This window comes from Perognathus longimembris, chromosome 15 (genome assembly GCF_023159225.1).
Source record: "Perognathus longimembris pacificus isolate PPM17 chromosome 15, ASM2315922v1, whole genome shotgun sequence".
NCBI lineage: Eukaryota > Metazoa > Chordata > Mammalia > Rodentia > Heteromyidae > Perognathus > Perognathus longimembris.
The window spans coordinates 11,683,509-11,709,512 of NC_063175.1; the positions used below are offsets into that span (position 1 = coordinate 11,683,509).

Consider the following 26,004-nt stretch of genomic DNA (forward strand, 5'->3'; position numbering starts at 1 on the left):
TTTGAGGTTTAGCTTCTCATGCAGTTTTTGCTTTTGCAGTGGAAAGTTCGAAGAACCTTGGCATTCTCCATCCACGAGCTTGCAGTTATTCTTGGAGATCAGTTGACAGCTGCAGATCTGGTGCCGATTTTTAATGGATTTTTAAAAGACCTTGATGAAGTCAGGATAGGTGTCCTTAAACACTTGCATGATTTTCTAAAGGTAACTTTCAATTCTTTTGTATACCAAAATTTTACTCTAAACCTAAAGTGTTTGTGTGAGAGAGAAATAAAGAGGAGAGTGGGGGGGGGGGCGTCGAGCACAGAACAGGGTTTTTGTTTGTTCTTTTGTAAGAAAATATCGTCATGAGTTAATGATGGGGTGGGGGGACTGGCAGTGTGGCTCAGGTGACAGAGACCTACCCTGCAGTTGTGAAGCCTGAGCTCAAGCATCAGTACTGCTAAAATGAAGAGGTCCATTCTGATTCGTCTCGCTTGTGTCCCTTAAGTTTAAAAGTAATTACGCTAGGTTGTGCACCAGCGGCCCACGCATATGGTAATCCTAGTTACTTGGACGATGCAGAAAACTCTATGAACCATCCAAATGCCTCCATTCCCCTCAATCTGAACTTGTTTTGGTGTTTCAGAATCTGATTCTGGTTAGACCAGGGTATTTTTTATTTCTTTTTTCTTGCCAGTACTGGTGACGAGCTCAGGATGTTCCAACACTTGAGCATGCCTCCGCTTTTCTTGCCTTTTGCTGGTTAAATGGAGAGAGGAGCCTCCGATTTTCTGCCTATGCTGGCTGTGAACCAAGATCCTTAGACACCAGTCTCTTAAGTAGCTAGGATTATAAGGATCAGCCACCAGTACCTGTCACCTATCTGTGTGAGTCGTATGTAGTAGAGTTGCTTCCTCATGATACGAAATCTGATCATTTGAGTAGAAGGTCAGATTAATTTCCCTTTGAGAAGTAGCCATTCACCATAGAGGTTAGTAAGAAATTGGTAAAAATGAGTCTTTGTGGGCTGGGGATATGGCCTAGTGGCAAGAGTGCCTGCCTCGGATACACGAGGCCCTAGGTTCGATTCCCCAGCACCACATATGCAGAAAACGGCCAGAAGTGGCGCTGTGGCTCAAGTGGCAGAGTGCTAGCCTTGAGCAGGAAGAAGCCAGGGACAGTGCTCAGGCCCTGAGTCCAAGGCCCAGGACTGGCAAAAAAAAAAAAAAAAAAAGAGTCTTTGAGCTCCGTGAACACCTCCCCAGTGCTCCTGCAGCTATACATGTTTTTGCTTGAAGTAGTTACTGAGTATACATACTCTTTTTATTTTCATAATTTCCCCTTCTTTTATTATTTAACATTCCATGTGATTGAATAAGCAAGTATGTGCTTTCTCTCGTGCTCTCTCTCTCCCCCCTGCCTCCCCCCTCTCTTTTCCCCTCTATCTCCCCTCTCTTTCCTCTCCCTTCCATTTTCTGAAAGCTTTTATGACATTGGTGTGGACTCTAGGATTTAAAATTTTTTGATTCAGTATAATGTAAGCCATTTCTGTCACTTGATTAAACATGAGATTAAAGTAATATAGCTGTCTCCTGTGTCCTGTTTGTCTCCCATTTGTAAGTAGGCCCTTCCTGCCAGGCCATCTTCTCCTTTCCTTGTGCAGCTCTCTGGATTCAACCTCTTGCCCAAAGACCCATATTCGCTCTGCCCCTGCAGTCATTTTTTTAGGCCCTTTCAAGAGCTGGTTTTATTTGTAATTTTTTAGTTCATTTTTTTAAAACTTAAACTTATTTTAACTGATATATTTAAAATGGCGCATAATAATTAGATATGCATATGCCTAAATCACGGTAGATATATTTTATTTCCTCAAACACATTTGAGTTCTTAATGACATGATAGACTTTGAATCCAAGAGCATTTCCTCTCTCCTTCATTTTTTCCCCCTTTCCTCTTGCAGTAAACTCTATTCTAAACAATATTAGTTTGCTTGGTTTGTGACATTAATGAAATAATTTCAGAATTACTCCCAGTAGCATGATTCCAACATAAAGTCATACTCTGTCCTTACTAGAATATGCCCTGAGGTGATGTAGTAAGTAGACCACGTTCAGGCTTGGCCATTTTTCCTGTGTGATTGTTATCTAGGTCATGGAGTAGTTCTAGTCCATGAGTTACCAAAGCTTAGCAGTTTTCCTCTTGCTAGCTATAAACTGTTTTCTAAATATCGGTACAGCGGTTTTAGGAGGCATTTCTTTTTCATTATTTTTATTCCACAAGCATGTATTAAGCACTCTCTGTGTGCCATTTGCCAGACTGGTGGGATTAGCAGGATAGTCGCTGCTCTGTTTTAAGAAGTTACTCAGTAGGGCGGCACATGGATAAGGAGGCCAAGCTGTGTCCTGGTTCGGTGCCCAGTGTCCTGAGGCGACTAACAGGCAGAGATTTCCAAAGAAGATGGTGACTCATAAGGGCAAATGGAATTATGCAGAGGATAAAGGAGTTTAATACCCATTTTCAAAGCAATACCAATACCACATTTCTTCAAGTTTATTTGCAACCAGTATAGTAAAAGAAATAATGTCTTGACCTTATTCTAGTTAATCTTTGTTGCTGTTTTTCACTCCAGCTTCTTCATATTGACAAAAGAAGAGAATATCTTTATCAGCTTCAGGAGTTTTTGGTGACAGATAATAGTAGAAATTGGCGCTTTCGAGCTGAACTGGCTGAGTAAGTGGTAGCTGTTTCTATGGTACATTTTGATGGGTTTTTGGTTATTTCATTTATGCATGTCCTTGTTTCTGCATGTATTAATTGTTCTTTGCAAGTGCAAGCTTGTCTGGTATCCTGTGCCTTGAGTAATTTCTTACAGTGTCTACCTTGCTATCCCCATCTTCCATAAGAATCTAGTTGGCACCGGCTGGCTGTGGGCACCACCGCGTGCTGTGGTCTTTCTTTGTCACTCAGGGTCACTTTCCCGTGGCTGAGGGCAGAGCTGGGTGCCAGGCAGCACTTTCTAACGCTCTCGGTTGTGCCTGTGTCCTGTGTCGGTCAGGAGGGTCTCCTGGCTCTCCGTGGTCCTCAGGCGCGTCTTTCTAGTTAGGCTTTCTCAGAGGTCCTGTTCTGCCTGCCAATTTCTGCCCATGTCTGTGTTCAGTCGTGGGCAGCTCTTCCTCTCCACGGAAGTCGGGACATTTGCTTGGGATTTGGCTCAAGATTTCCTGTTCCCCCGGGACAGACTGACTGCTGTGTTCTTAGCTGCTATGGGGTCTGACTGAGCTTTGGCCCCTTCCGCCAGCAGGCGAGGAGAAGGCATCCGCTGTTTCCCAGCTGCTCCCTGACACTTTGCTCTCTAGGGGCAGCGAGTGCCCTGTGAAGGCAGGGTTCGCAAGTGAGCTTCGGCTTGCTTATTGACCAACATATAGCCTCATTGGTCCTAGGTGCTGGCCTCCTGTGTCTGGGATAGCTGTTTTTGTTGTTTTGTTTTGTTTTTTAACTTTCTTTAAGAGACACTGCTTCATTTGCTTGGAGGAGACGGTCACATTCTCTCTTGCAGAGGGGCTTGTCCCTCTTTAGAATTAATATCATTTGATGACCTTGAAGTTCTCAGTTCTCCCCCAGAGGTGGTAGGAAAGTTCAGGGACTTCCTACTTCTTTCATCCCTAGCAAATACATCCTTCTCTAAGAGACTGGGCCTGTGCAGCAGTGGCTTCCATCAAATGTCTGCACCTTCTGACTGGCCTTAAAAAGTTACTTTGGGGAAAATGTGTGCTGTGGTCCTTGTAGAACATACTAGGAGATTCTTTATACTGCCACTATTCCTGTGCACTTTAGTGCATTGTTGTGATACTGTAACAAAGTACATGAAGCTATTTAAAGTATAAAGGAAAAGGTTTATGTGAGTCATGCTCTGGTAGCTGGATGGTGGAACCAGCATGGTGCTGCTGTTTGGCATCATTGTAACATGGGAAAGGAAAGGAAAGAAGCTGCTACTGTTTGTGTACAAGGTGGAGCCTTGGCAGAGGTGCTGGGGGTTGCACGGGGTGGAGCTGCACACTTGAAGCCCCAGTGTGACGCATTCAGTATGCTCCTTTAGCATCAAGCCAGTCCCACCGTTCCTAAACGCACTCCGTGGACCCAGCACTTAACTTCCTCTCACGAGCTTCTAGAAGTTTCATGAACTGTACTCCAAACCCTAGCATGGTTGACTCAGTGCCACAGCTTCTTCCTCCTTGCCCTCTGCAGGGAAGAGAGACTCTTTGAACCTGGAGAGCATTTAGGTGTGTTTCCAGATAGTTCGAGACTGCGGTGATCTGCACAGTAGCCTACTTACTGACCAGTCTCAGGGGGTTGCATAAGTATTTGGTATCCAGTATTACCAAATATGCCAAGGATGAATGGGTTTTTATCTTACTTGTTCTTGAACTGTGCGTGGATTTTCATTGTATTTTTGTCATTCATTCTTGTAGGCAGCTGATTTTACTTCTAGAATTATATAGTCCCAGAGATGTCTACGACTATTTACGTCCCATTGCTCTAAATCTGTGTGCAGACAAAGTGTCTTCAGTTCGTTGGATTTCCTACAAGCTGGTATGTTGCGACCCTTTTGCTTGGCGTGCTGCTGAGCAGCGGATGGGAGCCGCTCACCGCCTCCTCCGTGCTCTCGTGCAGGTGAGCGAGATGGTGAAGAAGCTGCACGTGGCCTCCCCCCCGAGCTTCGGAGTCGACCTCATCCACGAGCTGGTGGAGAATTTTGGCAGGTGCCCCAAGTGGTCTGGTCGGCAAGCTTTTGTCTTTGTCTGCCAGGTAAGAAGGACCGGACATGTCCACTTAGGAAAAGCACTCCGGAGCTGCGTCCCTTCTCTTCCAGTCCCCTCGCTGTTGTGGGGTTTGGTGTGTCTATTGTGCATGCGTCGGGTTGGGCATCTCTGAGATTCACCCCAGGCAGCCGAGCACATCCACGTGCTACGCGCACCACCCCGAGCCAATGGCAGGTTCCACACCAAGCCATCACCTGACGACTGCGGACAGAGAGCCAGCCGTGGAGGGCTTGCACTTGTAACCATGGCTCCTCACTAGGCTAAAATCCGAGGTGGCACCGGGAGCCAGCTGGGGCCAGAGAGACGCCCAGGCTCCAGGGAATCCCCCAAAGCCCCGCTGTGGAGCCCCGGCTCCCAGGGTCGAGCGCTCGGCAGTGCTGAGGCCTTAGTGGAAGCCCCAGTAGCACGCGCACATGGGTGAGCGTGCGTGTGTGCGCACACACACACTACATCTGAATATGTAGAGAATAAACTGTCCAATTAAAAACTTTCATTTTGTTATTAATTGACACATAAAAGTTGTACGTAATTAGGGCAGCCTGTGATATTCAACACGCATAGACATTTGTGCCGAGGTCAGCCTTTCTCATGAAGCACTTGTCTTTCCTCATGGCGGAAGCAGTCTGTCTTTCCTTCTAAGGGTTGTGGGCATTGCTCAAGCAGCAGAGCAGCTGTCTAGAAAGTGCCAGGCCCTGAGTTCAAGGATCTCTCGGTGTTTAGTTCTGTGGTCCGTCACCAGACTCCTGTGTGCAGGCAAGCGTGTCTCGGCAGTGTCCCAGCTCTCCACTCCCCTTCCCGCACCACTTGAGTTGTCGAGTACCTGGGACATTGGCCGGTGGGGACAGAGCCTGCACCTGTTGGTTTTTGTGAGGCAGATGATAGCGTTTGGTGGCTGGATGGACAGACGTGAAGGAGTTGCCTCTTTCCGCAGACGGTCATCGAGGATGACTGCCTCCCCATGGAGCAGTTCGCCATGCACCTGATGCCCCATCTGCTCACCCTGGCCAACGACCGCGTTCCCAACGTGAGGGTGCTGCTCGCCAAGACACTGAGACAGACGCTCCTGGAAAAAGGTGGGTGCGGGTGCGGTTCCCCGACAGTGCGCGGGGCCCAGTTCACGTGTTGAAGGTGATTCTTTGCCGAGAACACGAGCTCGAGGAGTGTCTCAGTGAGCACCTGCTGTCCAGCGGATCTTTTCGATTCCTCCTCATGACGTTTTTATAGCTTCAGACTTGGTGAAAGCCGAGTGCTCCTCGCGGGCGGCTGCTCCATTGCAGCTCCGACGCAGGCACGGCGCCGTCCGCTGAGCGCTGCGTGTGGCACAAGCCAGGGCACGCGCGTGTGTGTGTGCCACGGCACACATGCCGAGCCTGCCCGGAGCCAGCCAGGGCACGCATCTGTGTGTTCAGTGCACGGACACGCCCGGATGCTGCCCGCCACCTGCAGGTCCACTTGGGTTGTGTTGTAGCCGCCTTGGCGAAGTGCCTCGTAAATCAAGTTCACAAACGCAAGAATGAAGCCACAAGTTCAGGGACTGGAAATAGAGGAATCGAGCTGGCTTTGCTTTGTCATGCGTGTGAATTTTTAAAATCAGTAAAAGCAAAATGGCTTGCACAGGTTGTCTTGGTTGGATGGACCCTGTGTGGTTGGTATTTGGGAGTAGTTTTCCTTTCATTAGCTGATACAGATAAAGGGCATAATATTTTAATTGTTAATTGAATAGCTGCCATAGGAAATCATGAGGTCTCGTGTCCTAAAGACGATCCAGATAAACTCAACAGTTGTTTTGATGACCTTGTTTTCCCCTCTAACACATCCATCTGGGTTACTGTGCGCGGCTCGGCACGGCTGTGTGCACACTTGTAGAAAGGTCGCACTCACGGCGGCTGCGAGCCTCTGTGCGCTCGAGTCCCTGCCTGTCAAGGCTCATCTTGTGCCTGCACATGTGTCCGTTTCCAGAATGCTTCTTAACCTCAGCCGGCTGTCATCAGGAAGCCGTGGAGCAGACTGTCATGGCCCTCCAGATGGATCGAGACAGCGACGTCAAGTACTTTGCAAGCATCCATCCTGCCAGCACCAAACTCTCCGAAGACGCCCTGAGCACGGCCTCCTCCACCTACTGAACCCCGCGCCTGGGCATCCGCGGTCACGGGAGCCAAGGGTCCACCGCCGAAGGCGGGCTGGGGCAGCGGCGGGGGGCGACACCTTCCCCCTGCTGACTTACATAGGTGCCAGTTGCCTACACCTCCTACCAGGGGTTTTAAGAGTCAAGAGAAAGTACAGTAAACACTATTATCTTATCTTGACTGAAGGGAAAATAATTTCTCAGAGGATTGTAATCGTCACCAAAGCCTTAACTCCTTCGTCTTCCTGACTGAATGAAACTTGAATTGCAGAGCATATTCCTCATGGGAAGGATGAGGTTCCCGGAGACCTGCGCTGCTCTCTCCTGGTCTTATTTAATGACTGATAAACGGCATTCTTTGTGCAGAAGGCGATGCGCACCGGGATATGAAAGAGCTTCAGTATTAGCCCTGACGGTTTCCTCTAGGCGTGGATTCTGGGCTCGGGAGCCGCAGCCCAGCCCCAAGTGTGAATAGTTCTTGATGTGTGTAAATGGCAAGAGAGATTTTTTCTAAGGGCTTGATGCTAACACTAAAATAGAATCTGATGTTAACTCTTAAATGCAGCATATTGCTGTACACATTTACAGAATGTTTGCTGAAAATCTGTCTTGATTTTTTTTTTCATGCTGGTCATGACCCGAAGGAAATTTCTTAGCACATATATGGTATGTCAGGAGTTTTTAACTTGATCATGGTCAGCTCTGAGGTGCAACTTTCTCTTCCCATGCTGTACATACCTGTGACCACTCTGGGAGTGTGCAGTCTTAATCATGCTGTTAGAACTGTCATGGTACAAGTTCTCTTGTCCAAATAAAATTTATTAATAAGATCTATAAAAAGTGCTATATACACTTTTGATTGTTTTCTAGATGTCTATGAATAAATGAAATATGACCTGTATTAATGACTTAGTATAAAGTGAGAAAACTAGATTAAAATATTTCTTTTAACTAGTTGAGAAGTCATTGTGGAAATGCCTTTGTTCACTGGCTCAGTTCTGCTCTTGGCAGACAGCAGAGCCTCCTGAGTTTCTACTGCAGCCTGAGGACCACTGGGACATTCTTGTGTGTGACAAATCACATGTCTTTGGTGTAGAACAATCTTGGTTTGTCCTAAAGCTTCTGAGCTACAGGAGCTTCTCCTAGCCTCGTCTGTATCTTTATCTTTTCTGTTTCTCACAGGGTTGTTTTGCAGTCACACAAGATTGCATGAAAAGGCCCGTTAGTAGGGGGCTGTGTACAGAGAAGTCATAGAGACCTTGTATGTAGAAATGGTAGTGCGCCTATGGGAAAAACCTCTCGCCTGAGTCCTTGTGCTTTGTGAATTTTGGTTCAACTTGCTCAGCTGGCAGACACCTCAGTATGTTAGAGTAGAAGTCCCCTTGAGCCTGAATGTGGATTTCAGAAGACCATTTCCCAACAAAAATAGTACATAATGTAAAATGGTAATAAACACTAAGTATCTTAGCAGACACCCAGGGCTTTTGAGCGGGTATGTAGGAAGGGGAAGGCTGCGCTGTGCGTCATTGCTCAGTCCATCCGTGTGCTTGGGGACTTCTCTCCCCTAGAGCTCCCCAGAACACCTGCCCGTCCTCTTCCAGGACACAGGGCCTCCTTCCAGACCAGCCCGACAACCTCAAGCCTTGGCCTGTTCTGTGGTCTCTTCCACACTTACCTGTTAATACGTGTATTTTCATCTTTCAACTCTGGGAAGTTAGGTGGTGTCTGCTGGGTTTGCTGACTCCCCAGCCCCAGGTTCCCGGGCTTCCTGTTTGCCTGCAGGGCTTGCTTGGGGACTGATTTTGGGGTTTTTTTTGCACATGATCTTTTTGCTGAATCTTGGTGGTATCTGACCACTTTTGTTTATCTTAAACCCTCTAACTCCCAGTTGAGAGAACATGCTAGCATGCTAACCGCTGAGACTACTTTGGCTATTCGTGCTTTGAGCAGGGGGCTGGGAATGTGGCCTAGTGGTAGAGTGCTCACCTCGTATACGTGAAGCCCTGGGTTCAATTCCTCAGCACCACATATATAGAAAACTGCCAGAAGTGGCGCTGTGGCTCAAGTGGCAGAGTGCTAGCCTTGAGCAAAAAGAAGCCAGGGACAGTGCTCAGGCCCAGGGCTGGCAGGCAGAGGCAGTGTAGTCCTGGTTTTCAGATGACTTTGGGACGGTACCACTTTCTTTAAGGGGTATGAGGGGTATCTTTCCAGGAGGACCAGGAGGACGTGGACTTTCCGGAAACAGATGGCTGCATGGGACAAGAGTACCGTAAAGGTGGCCAGGCTGCGAACTGACTGGCGGTTGAGAGCTACCTCAAGAACAGTGTTGTTTCTGTGAAGTGTTGCAGGCGACAAAAGCAGTAAGGGGGGGGGGGGGGGGATATGTGACTTCTCAACAACCCAGAGCAGTTGCCTCTCTACATTTCGTATTCTGACTCATATCAAAGAAGAAATTATGTCTGGAAATAAATTTAAAAAACAAGACTTAGGGCTCATGATACAATCCTTGGGAGACAGAGGTTCAAAGGATCCTGGTTCCAGGCCAGACGTTCCCAAGACCCCACCTCAGTGGAAGGATGTGTAAGCAGGACTGCGGTCCTAGTGGAACAAGACCTTATCTCAGGAAACAGCCATAGCAACTGGGCGCTGGTGGCTCATGCCTGTAATCCCAGCTGTGAAGGAGGCCGAGAGCTGAGTATCATGGTTCAAAGCCAGCCCAGTCAGTAAAGTGTGACTCGTATCTCCATTTACCCACCAAAAAGCTAGAAGTGGAACCATGATTCAAGTAGTACAGCACCAGCCTTGAGTGAAAAAGCTGAGGGAGATCATGCCTGTGCACACACACACACACACACACGCACAGTAATTGGAGGTGCGGCTCGAGTAGAGTGCCCACCTAGCAAGTGCAAAGCCCTAATTTGAAACCCAGTACCACAAACCGCCCCCCCCCAAAAAAATAAACACTGATTTCTTTGCACTTTTTCATTCATGCCTTAGCCCTTTAAGTTCTCATGCTACATCAGCAGAGCAGACAGGAAGGAAGCTGTCGTCATACAGGGGCCTTCAGCTTTGCCAAGCTTCAAATGTCTAAATGACGTTGTGGGCTCAGACGTTTCTCTAAAAGACCAAGTCCTAAGTTAAACGGGGGCGGAGAGTGGCATCGTTCTACCACTTAACAAAAACTCCAAAATGGCGACCCCAAAATGGTGTCTTCCATGTTTTATCCCAGTGGAACTTTGGACCGTGTTACATTCTGTAAATGAAAACTTCCAGGCGGGCACTGGTTGCTCACACCTGTAATCCTAGCGACTCGGGAGGCCGAGGTTTGAGGATCGTGGTTCTAAGTCAGCCTGGGCAGGAAAGTGTGACACTCATCTCCATTTTATACACAATTAAAAAACACACGTGCAGTTGTGGCTCAAATGGTAGCGCCCGTAACCTTGAGCACAAAGCTCAAACAGTTCCCAAGCTCTGAGCTCAAACTCCAGGACCATCCATCTTTTATAAAAATTCCCACGTTGACAAAGTTTTGTCTGCAATGAATTCTAAGCCAGTTTGTTGTCTGCTTCCTACAGAAAACTGTGTCACAAATTATCTTCAAAAATTCAAGAAGATGTAGCTCAATGACAGCACTCCCTGGTTCCATGCCAGGTACCACAAAAAACAGGATCTGTGATCAGACTGTGAGATAGTTTGAAACACTGCTGGTGTGTGTGTGTGTGTGTGTGTGTGTGTGTGTGTGTGTGTGTGTGCGCGCCTTTTCATTTTTAGAACAAATTTTGTTGACTTAGTAAAGATTTGATGTTTCCAGGTTTTGGCCATGTTAGCATATTTCCCATGAGCAGCTCTTTACTGTCATCCGTATGTATTGCTGGATGTAGGCTAAGTAACGCATTGTCCACAAGAGTGGTGTGTGCGCAAAGGCTGCTGCCAGCTTTCCTGCCTGATCATTTAATGAATTTTTTCCGAGTTTTCATTTTGTCTCAATTCACCAGAGCGGAATCACAAGGGCCAAACTTACACGTTTATTGTTGATTGATCTTAATTTCAAACAGAAGAGGACATCCTGTCCATGGAAACCCTGCTCTGATCAACCCTACTAGGAACAAGTGTGAGTCCAGGGAACTCTTCCAGGAGATACCTGGGTGACATGGGCACCCCACCCCTCCCCATGATCTGCAGAGCTGGTCAAGTAAACCATCGTCAGATGCTAAGCCAAGCACTGGGAGCTCAAGGATGGGAGCCTGCAGCCTGCTGAACGCACGAGGCCCTCATGAAGGAATGGTTCAGAAACAAATGAGCGCTCAGGGCAAGCGGTTCTCCCACTCATTCAAGTAGTCAGACTAGCAGTGGCAAATTCCCACCAGAGAGCTCGTGTCCGTCATGTGGAAGGCCTGAGAGCCAGAAATGCAACAGCAATACTTGCAGCTACTCCACAGGTCTTTATTTTGAAAATACTAGGAACTGAACTCAGGGCCTTGCACGTGCCAGCAAGCACTCTCCTACTTAGGCCATGCCCCAGCCCTCTTTGTTGTTTTATAGGTGTTTTTTTTTTGGGGGGGGCAGTCCTGGGGTTTGAACTCAGGGCCTGTCCCTGGTCTTCGTTCTGCTCAAGGCTAGCACTCTACCACTTGAGCCACAGTACCAGTTCTGGCTTTTTCTATATATGTGGTGCTGAGGAATCGAACCACTAAGCCACATCCCCAGCCTTTTTAAATAGCCAGCCTGGGCTGGCCTTGAACCACAATCCTCCAAGTCTCTGTCTTCCAAGTAGCAAAGATGATAGACAACCCCCACACCCAGCCTGCTCCTCCCCCTGCTCTTCCAGGGCGTCCTGATTCACAAGGCGGAACTGTTTCCTGTGGGTGCTTCCCTAGACCACGCCTGCCTCTGCCACCTGTAGAAACCGTGGTCATCTAGCTGCTTTGGGTGCTTACACTTGTGCCTCAAATGAAAGTAATGGCTAGCTAGATCTCTGTGTCACACTCGACTGAGTGCAGAATCCACCAGGAAGAAAGCTCGGCCCAAAAGGATTGTTGACCAGGTGTCAGGAGTAGTGCTGATTCAAATAAACAATAAGTAGGTACATTGTTGAGCAAGATACCTGTGGTGAAAAGGAAAACATCAGGCAGATAGCAGCTCCCATGTGGAAGGACGCTTTCCCAGCATTCATCTGCTTTACCTCCAGATAGGTTAAATGTAGTTCTGTTTGGGATCGTCCGTACAGTAGAACTTAACTTTAGCTTTACAGAATCGAACTATAAAATAGAGAAGCTAGGTATTCCTTAATACTGTACTTGAAATCTCAGCTCTTTCAATTATGGAATTTACGTGACAGCAAATGAAAAGTCACATTTGTTCTAGGATTGGTCTATCCCCCGTCTGCTGGCTCTCCCTCATTTCTCTTGAAATGCAAGCCTCAGAAGTGGCGCTGTGGCTTAAGTGGAAGAGCGCTATAGCCTTCACTGAAGAGCTCCAGGATCATGCCCAGGCCCTGAGTGCAAGCTCCACGACCAACAACAAAAACTGCAAGCCTCTCTGAAGTGCCACACCTGGGCCAAGGCTGGCCAATGGGCTGGCAAAGCTTGTTTTCCTGGTGGCAGAACAAAGCTGTTCACAGAAAACAGGACAGATCCAGCCTCAGTTAGGTCTGCACATGGACTAAGTTGCATGCATGGGTGTGAAGAAAGGTAAGCGACAGCTGAAACCACAAACAGGACTGCAGTGGTCATCAAATGCACAGGGAGACAACTTGGTCACCCTTCAGCCTTGACGTGCCTACACCAACTCAGTACCAGACACAACAGGAACAAAAATACTACAAGCTTTTTCCCCCAAAAATGGCTGTTGAATTTATTTGCTTGATCAATAATAGTCTTGGCAAAAATTATTAGTTAACCAATGTTGAGACATTTGTAATAGTAATTTTAGAAATCCATGACACCTTGATAGAAATTAGAATTTACACAAACAAAAAGAAAACTGTCAGTATCTCCAGCAAATATAAAATGAATATAATATGTCTGACAGGACAGCAAGAAGGCGTTTATACATTTATATTTGACACCTGACCATATTTTCAGTCACCATATCTTCTCTCCAGATTTAAAAAAATAGTATGCTGATTTCTATAACAAAGCTTTTTTTCGTACAAAAATGAAATAATGGCCAACAAGTCACAACAGTGCAATAGGTAGAGGATAAAAAAAAATTCCATCAAACAGGTGCTGAAAATAAATACTAACTAGGAGGAGAGCCGAGCCCTCGGGTGGGATTTGGCTTCATCGCCGGTGTCTGGGGGCCCAGGGGGGTTGTGTTCAGAGCCGCAGGCTGCCACTCACCTGAAAGGGCCACCAGGTCAAGCTGCCTGAGAGCTGGGCCTTTCAGAAGCCTTGGAGCAGCCATGTGGATCAGATGGACCAGAAAGGCAGGCTGAATCGCAGATTCAATTACAAGGAGCCATTTTTCCTATTCTCAATCAAGGTTCACTGAGAGGTGAGGAGTTTAGAACTTGTCTAACAACAGACATATGGCTTATTCAGGCAGAGAGAGAACATTCTTGCCCAAGCAAGCAGCTGACGTCATCTGTGGAGGCTTTGGGTCAGGTGAAGACCTCGGGCCCCCCCAGTGCTGCCAGACTGATCCCTGGCGGTGACAGTCAGGGCCCGCACTGCTGAGGGGGACGGCGGGCCCAGGCGGCCTCTGTGCAACCAAACCAGGCCACGCTGGTGACGCAGGCCGCACAGCCAGGTTCAGAGCTGTAAGAGGGTGACAGGCGGGGAAGGGCGCCCAGCGAGGGCCACGGAGGCCAGTCAGAAGACAGGAGGCAGCTCCTCCCTGAACAACGTGCACCCCAGAGGTGTGAAAGGCACAAGCGGGAGCAGCCCGGGCTCCTGCGGGCGGCACGGCGGCCATGGGCACCGCAGGCAGGCGCAGCAGTGACCTGGTCTGGTTGCCTCCCACCCTGGAGAAAGAAATCCTGATTCTGCTGTGATTGAAAAGAAAAAGCGAAGACAGATTTTTGGTTTAAAAAGAAGCCACTCAAGGGTTAAATGTTATTGGAACAAGGAAAATCAACTGTCAACTACGCTGACACTATGTGGAAAAGAAGCCACAGAACCTCCGGAACCTGAGCCTGACGAGAACTCGTGTGGAGAGTCAGTCTCGAACCTTTACAGAATGTACAGCAGCAGAGCCACGTGGACTCGGGGTTACAGTAAAATGCACGGGGCCTTGCAGGGTGCGGGCTCGGTGCCCACGGGCTGCTCAGATGGGCGTCTCCTTCCGGTCTTTGCTGGGCGAGGGCTTTGGCTGCTCCTTAGCTGCTTTCATCTCGGGGGCCCCCTCGGGGGGCGGCTCCTCCTCCTCGGGGGCTGGCTCGGGCTTGGCGCGCTGCCTCTGGAGCAGCCGCAGCTGCACTCGAAGCTCAATGATGGCCTCCCGCTCCAGGTGAACAGCCTGGTTCAGGTGATTGTTCTTTATCTTGAGGAATGACAGAAAGGGCAGTTACCACTTGGGCAACATCAGAAGGACAATGACTCAGGCAGTCCCGTCAGCAAGGAGCCTCCCAGGAGAACCTAGTTCTGTTTCAGTCACCCTAGCTGTGACACAGAGGGCTCGAACAGGAGCAGGGCCCCTTCGATCCGCCACAGTACCTGACTATGGTAAGAATATAAACTACTCAGTTATCTGCAAAACAATGTGAACCAAAACAAGTACTCTAGTGTTCAAAATCCTTTTCTAAACTGGCTTCTGGGCTGGGAATATGGCCTAGTGGTTGAGTGAAGCCCTGGGTTCAATCCCTCAGCACCACATATATAGGAAACGGCCAGAAGGGGCGCTGTGTGGCTCAAGTGGCAGAGTGCTAGCCTTGAGCAAAAAGAAGCCAGGGACAGTGCTCAGGCCCTGCATCCAAGGCCCAGGACTGGCAAAAAAAACTGGCTTCTGAAAAGCCTTTAAGGAGAAAATAAATTTTAGTAGCAATTTAGGGAGGGAGAACTAAGAGCCAAGCCTATTTTTCTCTTAAGAACACAATCTTATTAAATCTGAAATATGCCAGTCAATACATAGAAATATCTTCTCAATTACCTACACCCATCAGCAAAGCTGAGTACAAGATAGCTGCCAGCCCCCAGCCTGCACTCCTGCGCCGCACAGCGCCGGCACCGACCAAGGGGGCTGAGTGCCCTTTTGCCCTCCCTCCCTTCCCACGTCACCTCTGAAGTTCCCTCCCCTTCCGGTCTACCACACTGTTCCTGTTATTACAGCAGCCCAGCCTTCACCTACACCCTGTGTACTCTTAATTCTGCATTTTGTTTTCCTATTCAGGACTATAATATGCTCTGTAAAACATAATTACAGCAAGGAAGGTGCCAGTGTGAGGGCTTTCTAAAACACAGGGGCCCAGCAACCCACAAGTTACCCTTGCACACTCCTCCCCACAACACATTCATGCCTGCTGTGCTAAGTACCTCAACTGTGGGAGCTGGGGACGGGAACGGGGAGGAGAAGCGGGGGGGGGGGGGGGGCTCGCTCCACACTAAAACCAGTCTGTGCAGAGAAGTTCGGGGGTAGGGCTGCACGTACAATTCTAGTGCTGAGTTCAGTACAGATCTCATTTGCTCCGGCAGCTGAGTAAACCTGGGCAGGGAGGCGAAGCTGCATTTCTGTCCCCTTTTCATGAGGAGAATGTCTTCCTCTCACCCACGGGCAGAAACCATCTGGAATCCTGATCACTTAACTCTGTTGCCTTCTGCATGATTTCCTACTTGCTAGGATTTCTATGACTTCCTAGCTGCTACTGTTTCCCGGGGCTTTCTCTCTCACTTGCTGCTTCATGGGTTAAGAGTCAGGACACAACAGTGGCCTTTGCTTTCCCCGCAGCAGATTCAGGAGCCTTTCCTCCTCCACGGGCGTTTCTTCCTCCGATAGTCTTCTCTGGAAGTAGGCACTAGATCACGCACAAGTGCTTGAAATAGTGCTTGGGTAAGATTGGCCTTTGCAAAGATTTGCAAGAGAAAGACTTGTGTAGCGCACTAAAGTCAGGAAAGGCCAGCACCCTTCAGACAGCCCGAGGGGAGCCCACGTCACGTCACCTGCTCGGCAGCCCTGCGTGAGATGTGACCCCGAATTCTTCACCCGCCTCGCAGCTAGTAGCCAAGACGACTCCTCTGAGGGGAGATGCCGTCTCAACAACACTTTAGACATTGCTGTGCTGTCGGGCTATCTTCCCAAAACTCACTTCCAGCTCTTCATTCTGTCTCTGCAAGTCTTCCAGAATGATCTGCAGCTCCTCCTCGTCCTCGCTCTCACTTTCGCTCTCGGAGGAGTACTCCTCGGTTTCGCTTCGGCCGTGCTGCTGGCGACTGCGAGGGAGAGGGAGGGGGAGGGAGGGAGAGGGAGGGAGAGGGAGGGGGAGGGAGGGAGAGGGAGGGAGAGGGAGGGGGAGGGAGGGAGAGGGAGGGACATTATGTTCCAGACCGACCAGTGGCCAGACACTTGCGTACACAACGCCTTCCTAAGACCTGGGAAATAAGCCTGAAGACTCATTTCAAAGCCCAACTTGTTTCACAGGAAAGTCAGAGCTGAAACAATTATGTTTCCATTTAAGCACTGTTGAAAGCTGTCAGCACCCCATGCTTTCCTTTACCTCTGGATCTCGGCAATCTCGGCTCTGAGACGCTCAATCTCTTCTTTCTCTGAGGCAATCTGCCGACGCAGAAACTGCTCCATGGCCAAGAGCTCCTCCTGTTCAGTCAGGATCTCATTCTCCTAGAAGGACAATCGCTAGTGAACACTTGTGAGTTATAGTCTAGCAGACGCTCCCCTGAGCTCTTCAGTCCCACTCAGTGAGCACAGGAAGTACATACTGCCCAACCCCAAAAAGATTCGTTTCTTCAGTGTCAAGAAAAGGTTTGAGAGAAGCTACACTAGGTTCTTGTGAGAAAATAACTACATTTTTCTCAGCAGTAAGAAGTCATGTGGGGGGCTGGGAATGTGGCTTAGCAGTAGAGTGCTTGCCTAGCATGCACGAAGCCCTGGGTTCGATTCCTCAGCACCACATACACAGAAAAAGCCAGAAGTGGCTTTTGGTGTCTTAGGTGGTAGAGTGCTAACCTTCAGCAAAAGAAGCCAGGGACAGTGCTCAGGCCCTGAGTCCCAAGCCCCAGGACTGGCTGAATGAATAAATGCATGCATGAATTTTTTTTTTAAGTCATGTGGGAGCAAGGTGTTTTTTTTTAAGGCTCCCTGTGAGGGCTCCAACACAACGAAGCCTGGGTGAGACGCTTGACCCCGCTTTGGCTTTCTGTCTCTTAGGCAAGAGAGTCATTCAGGAACACTGTGGTCTCTGACAGTATCAGTATGAAAAGGAGGGCCCAGGCTTGTGACTCATGTGTTGAGTTTAAGGAAGGAAGGTAACAGAAATCTTTTCTCCATACCATACATCACCATCCTCCTCAACCCAAGTCCCCAAAGAAAAATTAAATATTCTGCTTTAACAAAGTATCCATTTCTAGTCATCAGTCTTAGGAAAAGAATGGGGGGGAAAAATCACTATCTGCACAAGATCCAGATACCACCTCCAACCTAGAGAGAAGAAGCAGACAAAACCTGGGGCAACTGAAACTTGGTTAAAGAAAAAAGGAGACAAGAATCTTCTGCAGTATTGTGGAAACAGGTATTGTGGAAATAGGTATTGTGGAAACAATATGTGGTCACTGTGAAAGCCATCACAATCACATTTCAATGAACACTGGAAAGCGCTCAAAGGGGACCCCAGTGTTCCCTAAGGGTTTGTGGACATACAGGTAGTCTTCCTTTGCCTCAGTATATCTATAAAGCAAATGTTCCAAGAAATACCAGGTTAGAAAACCTGGAAACAGTCTGGAACTCTTTCTCAAAGAAAGAATTACATCCTTGCTAGGCAAAACAATGTACTTTTCACAAGTGATCTCAAAAAGATTGAAGCCTGCAGTGCTTTAGGTGAGCCACATACAGAAGTTTAGACAGACTATGCTGTCAAAGCCTACAACTTCATTCCTTCCAGTGTAACGCTGGGAATTTCCAGAACTCAGTAAGGCTGACTTGGGAAATTCACAAAGAAGGAGCTGAGCTCAACTTCACCTCTATGCCTGGAATACAGAAGGTTCTCAAGGAAATTTATTCAACCTGCCTCCAACAATTTCACATGCAAAGAATATAATCAAAATGTCTAAAGTGTTACTAGCAAGAACTATCAATTCTGTATCCTTCTATATTAAGAATGCCCATTTTTGAGAAATTAGAAATTAGAAATAATTTATTATTTACTGAAATCATTGATATGGAACAATTTCCGTTGACCTATGAGTCAGGGAAAATGCCTTATATAGACTTAGATGTACATTAATGAGACAAATTAAGTACCTAGAACAAAGCCTCCTTAGGGAAAACTGCTCAGCGGTTTCTTTCTCCATGGCAAATATCTTAGCAAATATGGGGAGTGCTTAGGAATCATTTTATAATTTTGGTTAAAAGATTCTGTGACTCAGCTCTATTTTTAAATGACGATTAAAAGACTTGCAAAGTAAGAGTTTAGCCTACCTGAGCAAGGAGAATATTTATCACTTCTTCATTTTCATTCATTTCTTCTTTGGAAACATCCTCTTTTGAAAGACTGGCTATCTCCTGTGCAATCTTGGTTTCGCACTCCTATGAACAAACAGGAATGAAGGAGAACTGATCAGCTTATGCAACATACATTCAATACTTTCACACACTATCAAAGCTACAAGTTTCCTAGAACTGAAAGCAATGCCACCAGATGTCAGGGAGATGGGCCATCGGCTTGGAGAGTAACACTACAACTTTTGAGATTTAAATAAATTAGCAAGAATACTATATATTTGGATAGGCATGATGGCCCAGGCCCAGAATCCTCTCAATGTGGTAGGTAGATTGGGGGAATCAAGGCTCATCCTGGGAAGAACACATACTGGGGAGAATGCATGGTGGCAGGTCAGTGGAGGTGATGGCACATGCTCTTCATCCTAGGGACCCAGGGAGCACAAACAGGAGGGACCAGTCCACGCTGGCCTGGGCATATCGCGAGACCCTAGAATAAATATATATCCCTCAAAGGTAGGTAGAATCATGATTGGGGGGGGGGGGGGGAGGAAGCACAGGCCTAGCGCTGTGCACAAGGCCCAGAGAGGGAAGAGAGAAGAGACAGACAGGACAGGAAATAGAGAAAGATATGGAAACAAGAGAGAAAGGGTGAGGGAAGTAGAAGAAAAGAGGAAAGGAAGGAAAGAACAAAAGAAGGAAGGGAGGGATAAAGGACTTGTAAAGAAGGCAATATATCCCTTTTTGTTATTAGCTGTGGTTGATATGCCATGATTCCTTTATTGGAAGAGCAAAACAGAAGAAAACTGAAAGTTAAAACTCCAGTCGCCAGGCCTAGGTCAGGGATCTGTTCATTTAAAGGCTGATGGGCAATACCATATAATTAGCCATTATAATCTCCCCTTGAAGCCTGGGAAGTCAATCACTAAGACCTGTTCCAGGATACATGAAGGGAATACTCAAACAACAAAAACACAGCTGTAGGAAACCAAAGACCAGCCAGTCTACATGACTGGAGAAAAGAAGATAGCCATGGGAAACCAAAGGTACACAATCTAGGGGGCTGGAGAAAAGGAAGAAAAACATGTTGTCAACTGAGCCTCCATAGACCCAAATCTTGCTTTGAAGCAGCAGAAGAGTGTGTGTCTTGTCTTAAATAGAACCATGAAAATAACCTACTAACTTGCTCTTTCAAGAAGTGCTAGCTGGTGTTCTTTGAGTGTGCTATTTGTATTCTGTGGTTCACTCTGCACATGGATTCTAAGAGTCTGGAGAAGTAGGGCTGTAGCTCTGGTATGGCTGGGAATTTGACAGTCCAGAACTAAACAACACATGCTAAACTAGCAAGAGACCAAAACTCTGAGTTGGGTTCTCCAGGTGCATCAACAGTTGGACATCATTTTTTCTTTTTCTTTTTTTTTTTTTGGCCAGTCCTGGGGCTTGGATTCAGGGCCTGAGCACTGTCCCTGGCTTCTTTTTGCTCAAGGCTAGCACTCTACCACTTGAGCCACAGCGCCACTTCTGGCCGTTTTCTATATATGTGGTGCTGGGGAATTGAACCCAGGGCCTCATCTATATGAGGCAAGCACTCTTGCCACTAGGCCATATCCCCAGCCCTGGACATCATTTTTTCTATGGCAGGGTAAACAAAATCCCTCCTGAGCTTTGAGGATTCTCCAAATGCTTATCACCACATTTCCATAGAGCGGACTCGTTCCAAGGGCTAATGTCCCAGCAGTCTGAGGATGTCGTACTAACCAGTCTGCTTCTCTCCCTTAGGAAGCTCTGTCTACAAAGCTGGCTGCCAGCTGCTCATACTTGTAATCCTAGCTATTCAAGGAGGTTGAAATATAAGGATTGAGGCTGGACGCTAGCAAGAAAGTCCATGAGACTCTCCTCGTGGAAGTGAAGCTGTAACTCAAGTCGTAGAGTACTACTAGCCTGGAGCAAAACATCTCAGGTTCAGCACTCAAGCCAAGTTCAAGTCCTAAGACTGGCACAAAAAAAAGAAACAAAAAAGAAAAAAAAAGCTCTGTGTATAGCTATATACACAAGCAGAAAGTGTAGTAAAATTATCTTCTTAATTAAAAAATGTGAGGTCTACGGGTATAACAGCCCCCTTGCACCCTTCCTGAAGGACAGCATGTAGACTTACTGGAAATCACCTGCCAGAAACCAGTGATCCCCTGTAACTGTCAATCACCTGATTGTGAATCAGCAAAAAGACCCCAGGCTGTGAGGTCACTTCCGAGTTGGGGCTGCACTAACTTGCCTTTCCCCCTGTAATCCTCTCTGCACACCCGCATCTGGTGCAGGCTGGAGGCTTGCTTCTCCCACTTAAGCTCTCTCTGCCTGAACTGCATGGCAGTCTCCTTTTGGCAACACTTTTACAAAAACTGTCCAAGTTAAACGGAATGTCACTCATACCATATGAAGTACCAGTAATTCAGAACAAAACCAAGTGCCAGTAACTCATGCCTGTAATGTTAGCCACTCAAGAGGCTGAGATCTGAGGGTTGCAGATGAAAGCCAGTCCTAGCAGACAGGTCCTCAAAACTCTTACCAACACCAATTATCCAGCAAAAAGTTGGAACTAGATGGGTGACCCACATGGTAGAGAATGTCCCATACTAACATAAAAATATACACATATGTATATATACATACACATATAAATATTAAAAACCCAGAGCAAGGAAAAGAGTAAATAAGTCTTCAAAAATATGTATGAATTATTTTTTTAAAGAGTAACAAGCATGGGGCTGGGGATATGGCCTAGTGGCAAGAGTGCCTGCCTCATATACATGAGGCCCTGGGTTCGATTCCCCAGCACCACATACATAGAAAATGGCCAGAAGTGGCGCTGTGGCTCAAGTGGCAGAGTGCTAGCCTTGAGCAAAAAGAAGCCAGGGTCAGTGCTCAGGCCCTGAGTCCAAGCCCCAGGACTGGCCAAAAAAAAAAAAAAAAAAGAGTAACAAGCAGCCACCAGTATAATTCTAGCTACTTGGAAAGGGGAGATTTCAGTGACTGCAGTTGGAGGCTAGTCTGGGCAGCAAAGTTGCTCAGATAGCTGGACTCTGTGGCTTGAAAAGACTGAGCATCCAAGAAAGCAAGGGGAGAAAAGTCCACAAGACTCCATCTCAATTGGAAAGAAAGGGAGTATGGTAGGTAGCACTTGTCACCACAGCTACAAAGGGAAGCCTAAAATAGGTGGATTGTTGTGCAAGGACAAACCTAGGCAGAAAATGAGACCTTATTTCAAAAATAGCCCAAAAAAGGACTGACTGGAGGCATGGCTCGGTGGTAGAGTGCCTACCTAGCAAACTTGAGACCCTAAGTTTCAATCTCAGTACTACCCCCTCAAACAACAACAAACCCTCCTAATAGTATACAAAAGACTCCACATTCTTTTATTATTTCATCACAAACATAATCTGCCAAAATAATAAATGAACTCACTTGTCTTTTGGCTTCTCTCAATTTTCTTTTGAGGGCTGTCAAAATTCTTTGTACTTCCCATAATCTTTCTTCTTTAGATAAATCCTTTATCCCACCCTGCAAGTCTCGATGTAAACAATTCAAAAGAAACTCCTAGGAACAACAGTGCACAACTGAGTAGTATCACATGTCATACTAAAATGACATACATAATTTCCAAACGTATAGAATCAAGTATTTTTCAATTATCACAGAAATAATAGCACTATAATATTTTTACAAGAACACCACTAAAAATTATTTGTTTCACCTGGAAATTAGTCTCCTTTATTCATACTGGTTTAATAATAGTTAATTCCCACCTTTTACCTGTTCCTCTCGCACATAGCATGATAAGAAATGGGAGCTCAAAGCAGAGAATCAGGGATTTGATAATATGCATGCAAACAATCTAATTTCTTAGATTCCCTTTTCAATTTCACATGCACATACAAATGGCAGTTATTTATTAATATAGGAAAAAAACTCAAAAGCTGGACTAAATCTTGGTAGTGTAGTCTGGTGATCATATTCTTAATTTTCATTTGATTTTGAGACCTTCCCATACACACAGTGGCTCTCGGAGGGCTAGGAAGGTCAGAGCACCTGCAGGCATAAAGCTGGCTGAGACAGCTCAGCTCCAGCAACAACGGCTCCTAGGCACATCTGGGCACAGAGTAAATTATGTAACTTCCTTAAATTCTACCATCTTGTCTGTAAAATATGTGTGGTAACAACTTTGTCCAGATAGGCAAACATTTTTGAACTAGGTCTGGTCCTAGATAGAGTCCCTTTTTTTTTTTTAAGTCCTTTATTTTAAGGTACTATCTCATTTGGGAATTCTTCACAATCTCATGAGAAGATCCATTTTAAAATGAAAATACCAAGGCTGAAAGAGGTGAAGAAAACTGTCTTCAGTGTATTAAGAAAGAACAAGGGGCTGGGGATATGGCCTAGTGGCAAGAGAGCTTGCCTCGTATACATGAGGCCCTGGGTTCGATTCCCCAGCACCACATATACAGAAAACGGCCAGAAGTGGCGCTGTGGCTCAAGTGGCAGAGTGCTAGCCTTGAGCAAAAGGAAGCCAGGGACAGTGCTCAGGCCCTGAGTCCAAGGCCCAGGACTGGCCAAAAAAAAAAAAAAAAAGAACAAAGTATGAATTTAAAGCCAGGTCTTTTGATTTAAACCCTGTGCTCTTTCTATCTGGAATATTTGATTTATTTGGCATGAATCAATAGCAGCTGGAAATGTCTGGCTTCCTCCAAACAGATCCAGCCATACAGGAAGTGTTAACTAGACAAGAGCTAGTCATTCATGGCCCCACACTGGCCAAAGCAGAGGGAGAGGGAGTTAGGCACATACCTGTCTTCTGATCTCCTCCTTGATGCCAGCTTGAGTCTCTGGTAATGTGGGCATTGTGGCCATGTTGGACCAGCGCAGAGGTCTAGTCACTGGCTTTAGTACCACATTTCCAAAGAGCTCTTGTGCATGTGTGAAAAGCACATAGAGAACACGATTGCTGATCTAGAGGAAAATGTAAGATTTGTAGGAAAACAAAATTATTTTATTTCTTAGAAGGGTACAGGGAATGTGATAGAGGGGGGCTGAAATGAGTTGGAATACAACGTAAAGTCTCCCCTATAAATGACATAAACCAATAAAAAAAAAAAAGTCACTGGTGTCTGTCATGTAGTAAGTACATCCTTCAATCCTGGACACATGAAAGAAAAGTCTCCGCAGGAGTATCAAGACAGACTATGCTCATTAGTGGTCAATTTAAGAAAAAATCTGAGTTAAATAATGTGTTCAGGCACCAGAAGGAAAAGCCAAAAGAAGGATGCAAATGCCGATTGCCATCAGTTTGTTCTTTTCTATCACTACAATATTAACTCAAGTAGTTAATAATCTTAATTTACAATATATATTGAGACATTTCCACACAGTGGCTCTTCAGAGGACAAGGCAGGAGGTCAGAGCGCCTGCAGGTTGAAGGCTGGCTGGAGGAGATCTCAGCTCCAGAGGCAAAGGCCTCTTGGGAAGAGCACATAGCTAGTGCTGAAAGGCAAGGCCCCATGCCAGGGGGCTGGGACTGCAGGCTGGATGAACAGCTGGAAGAAAGCCTTTCTACCTCAAATTCACTCTTACCACACACTTGGTACTTCTGTGATACTGCCATCTACTTGTGATTATAGTAGTAATGTAGTATTTACCAGATTCTGAAGTACTAATATGAATGACCATTACATTGTGAGAAATATTTTATTTCTATGATATAATCAATAATCAATGAAAGAATCACTAGTAAAAGAAAAAACATTTTCACAACAGTGACAATATAAATCATGTAGTCCAGTAAAGCCAGAATACTGGCCAGGGGTTTAAAATACAAAATATAATTGCCATGCCCTTTTTCTTTGAGCCTGAGTAAAAATATCAGTAATTCTAAAGGCATGTACACAGCACCAACAAGCAGCCAAGGGAAGCCACATACGTATGTTGTATTGGTGTCTACCAAGTTATAACATCAGGCCCCGGAAACATCTCCGATTAAAAGCCCGCATAATATGTTTCTCTGGCATCTATCTTGACAAATGAAATTTCATTAAATCCTTGACTGTACATAAATTAACATCAGGCTCCTTTATGCTTCCATATATGTATGCTATATAATTAGGCAATAATGATTTTGACAAAATAACTTAAATCTTTTAAATTTCATAGATAAACTCGGTAAAGGTAAGTCACGCGAGTCTTCTCAACAAAGGACAGATCACTGTCACCACGACCTGGCTTGTAAACCCATACCACAGACTGTGTAATATTCAAGTTTCACAGCTATCAGCAAAAGCGCAAATATTACCTTATAGGTAGACACTGCCCAAATTTTAAAGAAAAAGACCTCTAAGCAAATGAACCCATTATCCATCTTTTCAGGTTCATGACACTCAGCAAGAGTCTCCAGTGCAGTACTGGGGAACAATGTGTACAGAAGAACCATACCTGTACAGTTGGACTGAGTACTATAGAGATGTTCTGTATATTCATTTTTGTTTCCAGTTCCTTTGTGATGACATGGTCCATGTGCACAATGAGCCAGGAAATCAGAAGGTAGTTACATTCCGGGAGCTCCTTGAGCAAACGCTGGAATTCTTGAACTTTCTCCATCTCTGTGGTCCTCCCACAAGCCTCTTCAAATCGTGGCATAAGCTCTTTGGTAAGCAAATTCTCTGGAAGGTCTCGCAAATATTGCTTCAGCAAACTGGCGATGGTGTTAGGCTCATATTCTTCTAAGTTTGGAGACTCTTCTTGGTCATAGGCTGCTTTTAGCTCATCCACCTTTGATTTAATTCCTTAAAACATTCAGATTCAGAAGAGAGAATACCAGAAATCAAACACTCAAGCTTTGTTTGCACTATACCCAGCCCTGGTGGGGAGATCTGAGAACAGCCACCTAACCCATAACAACTGTTATCTGTTTTTTGTTGTTGTTGTTGTTTTGGTCAGTCCTGGGGCTTGGACTCAGGGCCTGAGCACTGTCCCTGGCTTCTTTTTGCTCAAGGCTAGCACTCTGCCACTTGAGCCACAGCGCCACTTCTGGCCATTTTCTGTGTATGTGGTGCTGGGGAATCGAACCCAGGGCCTCATGTATATGAGGCAGGCACTCTTGCCACTAGGCCATATCACCAGCCCAACAACTGTTATCTGTATAAGGATCAATATCTCTGTAACATGTTACATCAGAAATGACACTTCAAAGGTACACTTAATCAGAAGCTAAATAATAAATGAAAATTTCAATATTTACAGCAACCATCCATGTACTAAGTAAATATGACAATCAACAAGGGAACAAAAAATATTTAAAGGTAATGGTATAAATTTGGAGAAAAATTAAACTATAGTCCAGTCATAACTCTTATTTTTAGTAAGTAAAAATCCTAACTGTAAAAGGTAAGTTGCATATCTAAATGAATTCTTTGAAAATTACTCTCCACTGAA

The 26,004-nt window shown here is 46.2% G+C and overlaps 2 protein-coding genes across 4 annotated transcripts in view; one reads left to right on the forward strand and one right to left on the reverse strand.

Moving 5' to 3' along the window:
- Positions 1-8,735, forward strand: part of Ppp4r1 (protein phosphatase 4 regulatory subunit 1) — a 62,946-nt gene extending 54,211 nt beyond the window's left edge. For 2 of the 3 annotated variants that reach the window (XM_048363110.1, XM_048363109.1), the window contains exons 15-20: positions 40-201; positions 2,609-2,709; positions 4,449-4,569; positions 4,651-4,785; positions 5,731-5,872; positions 6,759-8,734. In XM_048363110.1, the coding sequence (XP_048219067.1) occupies positions 40-201; positions 2,609-2,709; positions 4,449-4,569; positions 4,651-4,785; positions 5,731-5,872; positions 6,759-6,922 (825 nt within the window). In that variant the 3' untranslated portion in view covers positions 6,923-8,734. Of the gene's footprint in view, positions 1-39; positions 202-2,608; positions 2,710-4,448; positions 4,570-4,650; positions 4,786-5,730; positions 5,873-6,758 lie in introns of all 3 variants that reach the window. The other variant, XM_048363111.1, reaches the window with a different exon arrangement.
- Positions 8,736-12,421: 3,686 nt separating this feature from the next.
- Positions 12,422-26,004, reverse strand: part of Ralbp1 (ralA binding protein 1) — a 41,870-nt gene continuing 28,287 nt past the window's right edge. Inside the window, exons 4-10 of the mRNA XM_048363224.1 lie at positions 25,006-25,355; positions 23,368-23,529; positions 21,988-22,119; positions 18,508-18,615; positions 16,574-16,695; positions 16,166-16,289; positions 12,422-14,406 (exon numbers count right to left, since the gene is read on the reverse strand). Coding sequence (XP_048219181.1) covers positions 14,191-14,406; positions 16,166-16,289; positions 16,574-16,695; positions 18,508-18,615; positions 21,988-22,119; positions 23,368-23,529; positions 25,006-25,355 — 1,214 coding nt within the window. The 3' untranslated portion in view covers positions 12,422-14,190. The remainder of the gene's footprint in view (positions 14,407-16,165; positions 16,290-16,573; positions 16,696-18,507; positions 18,616-21,987; positions 22,120-23,367; positions 23,530-25,005; positions 25,356-26,004) is intronic.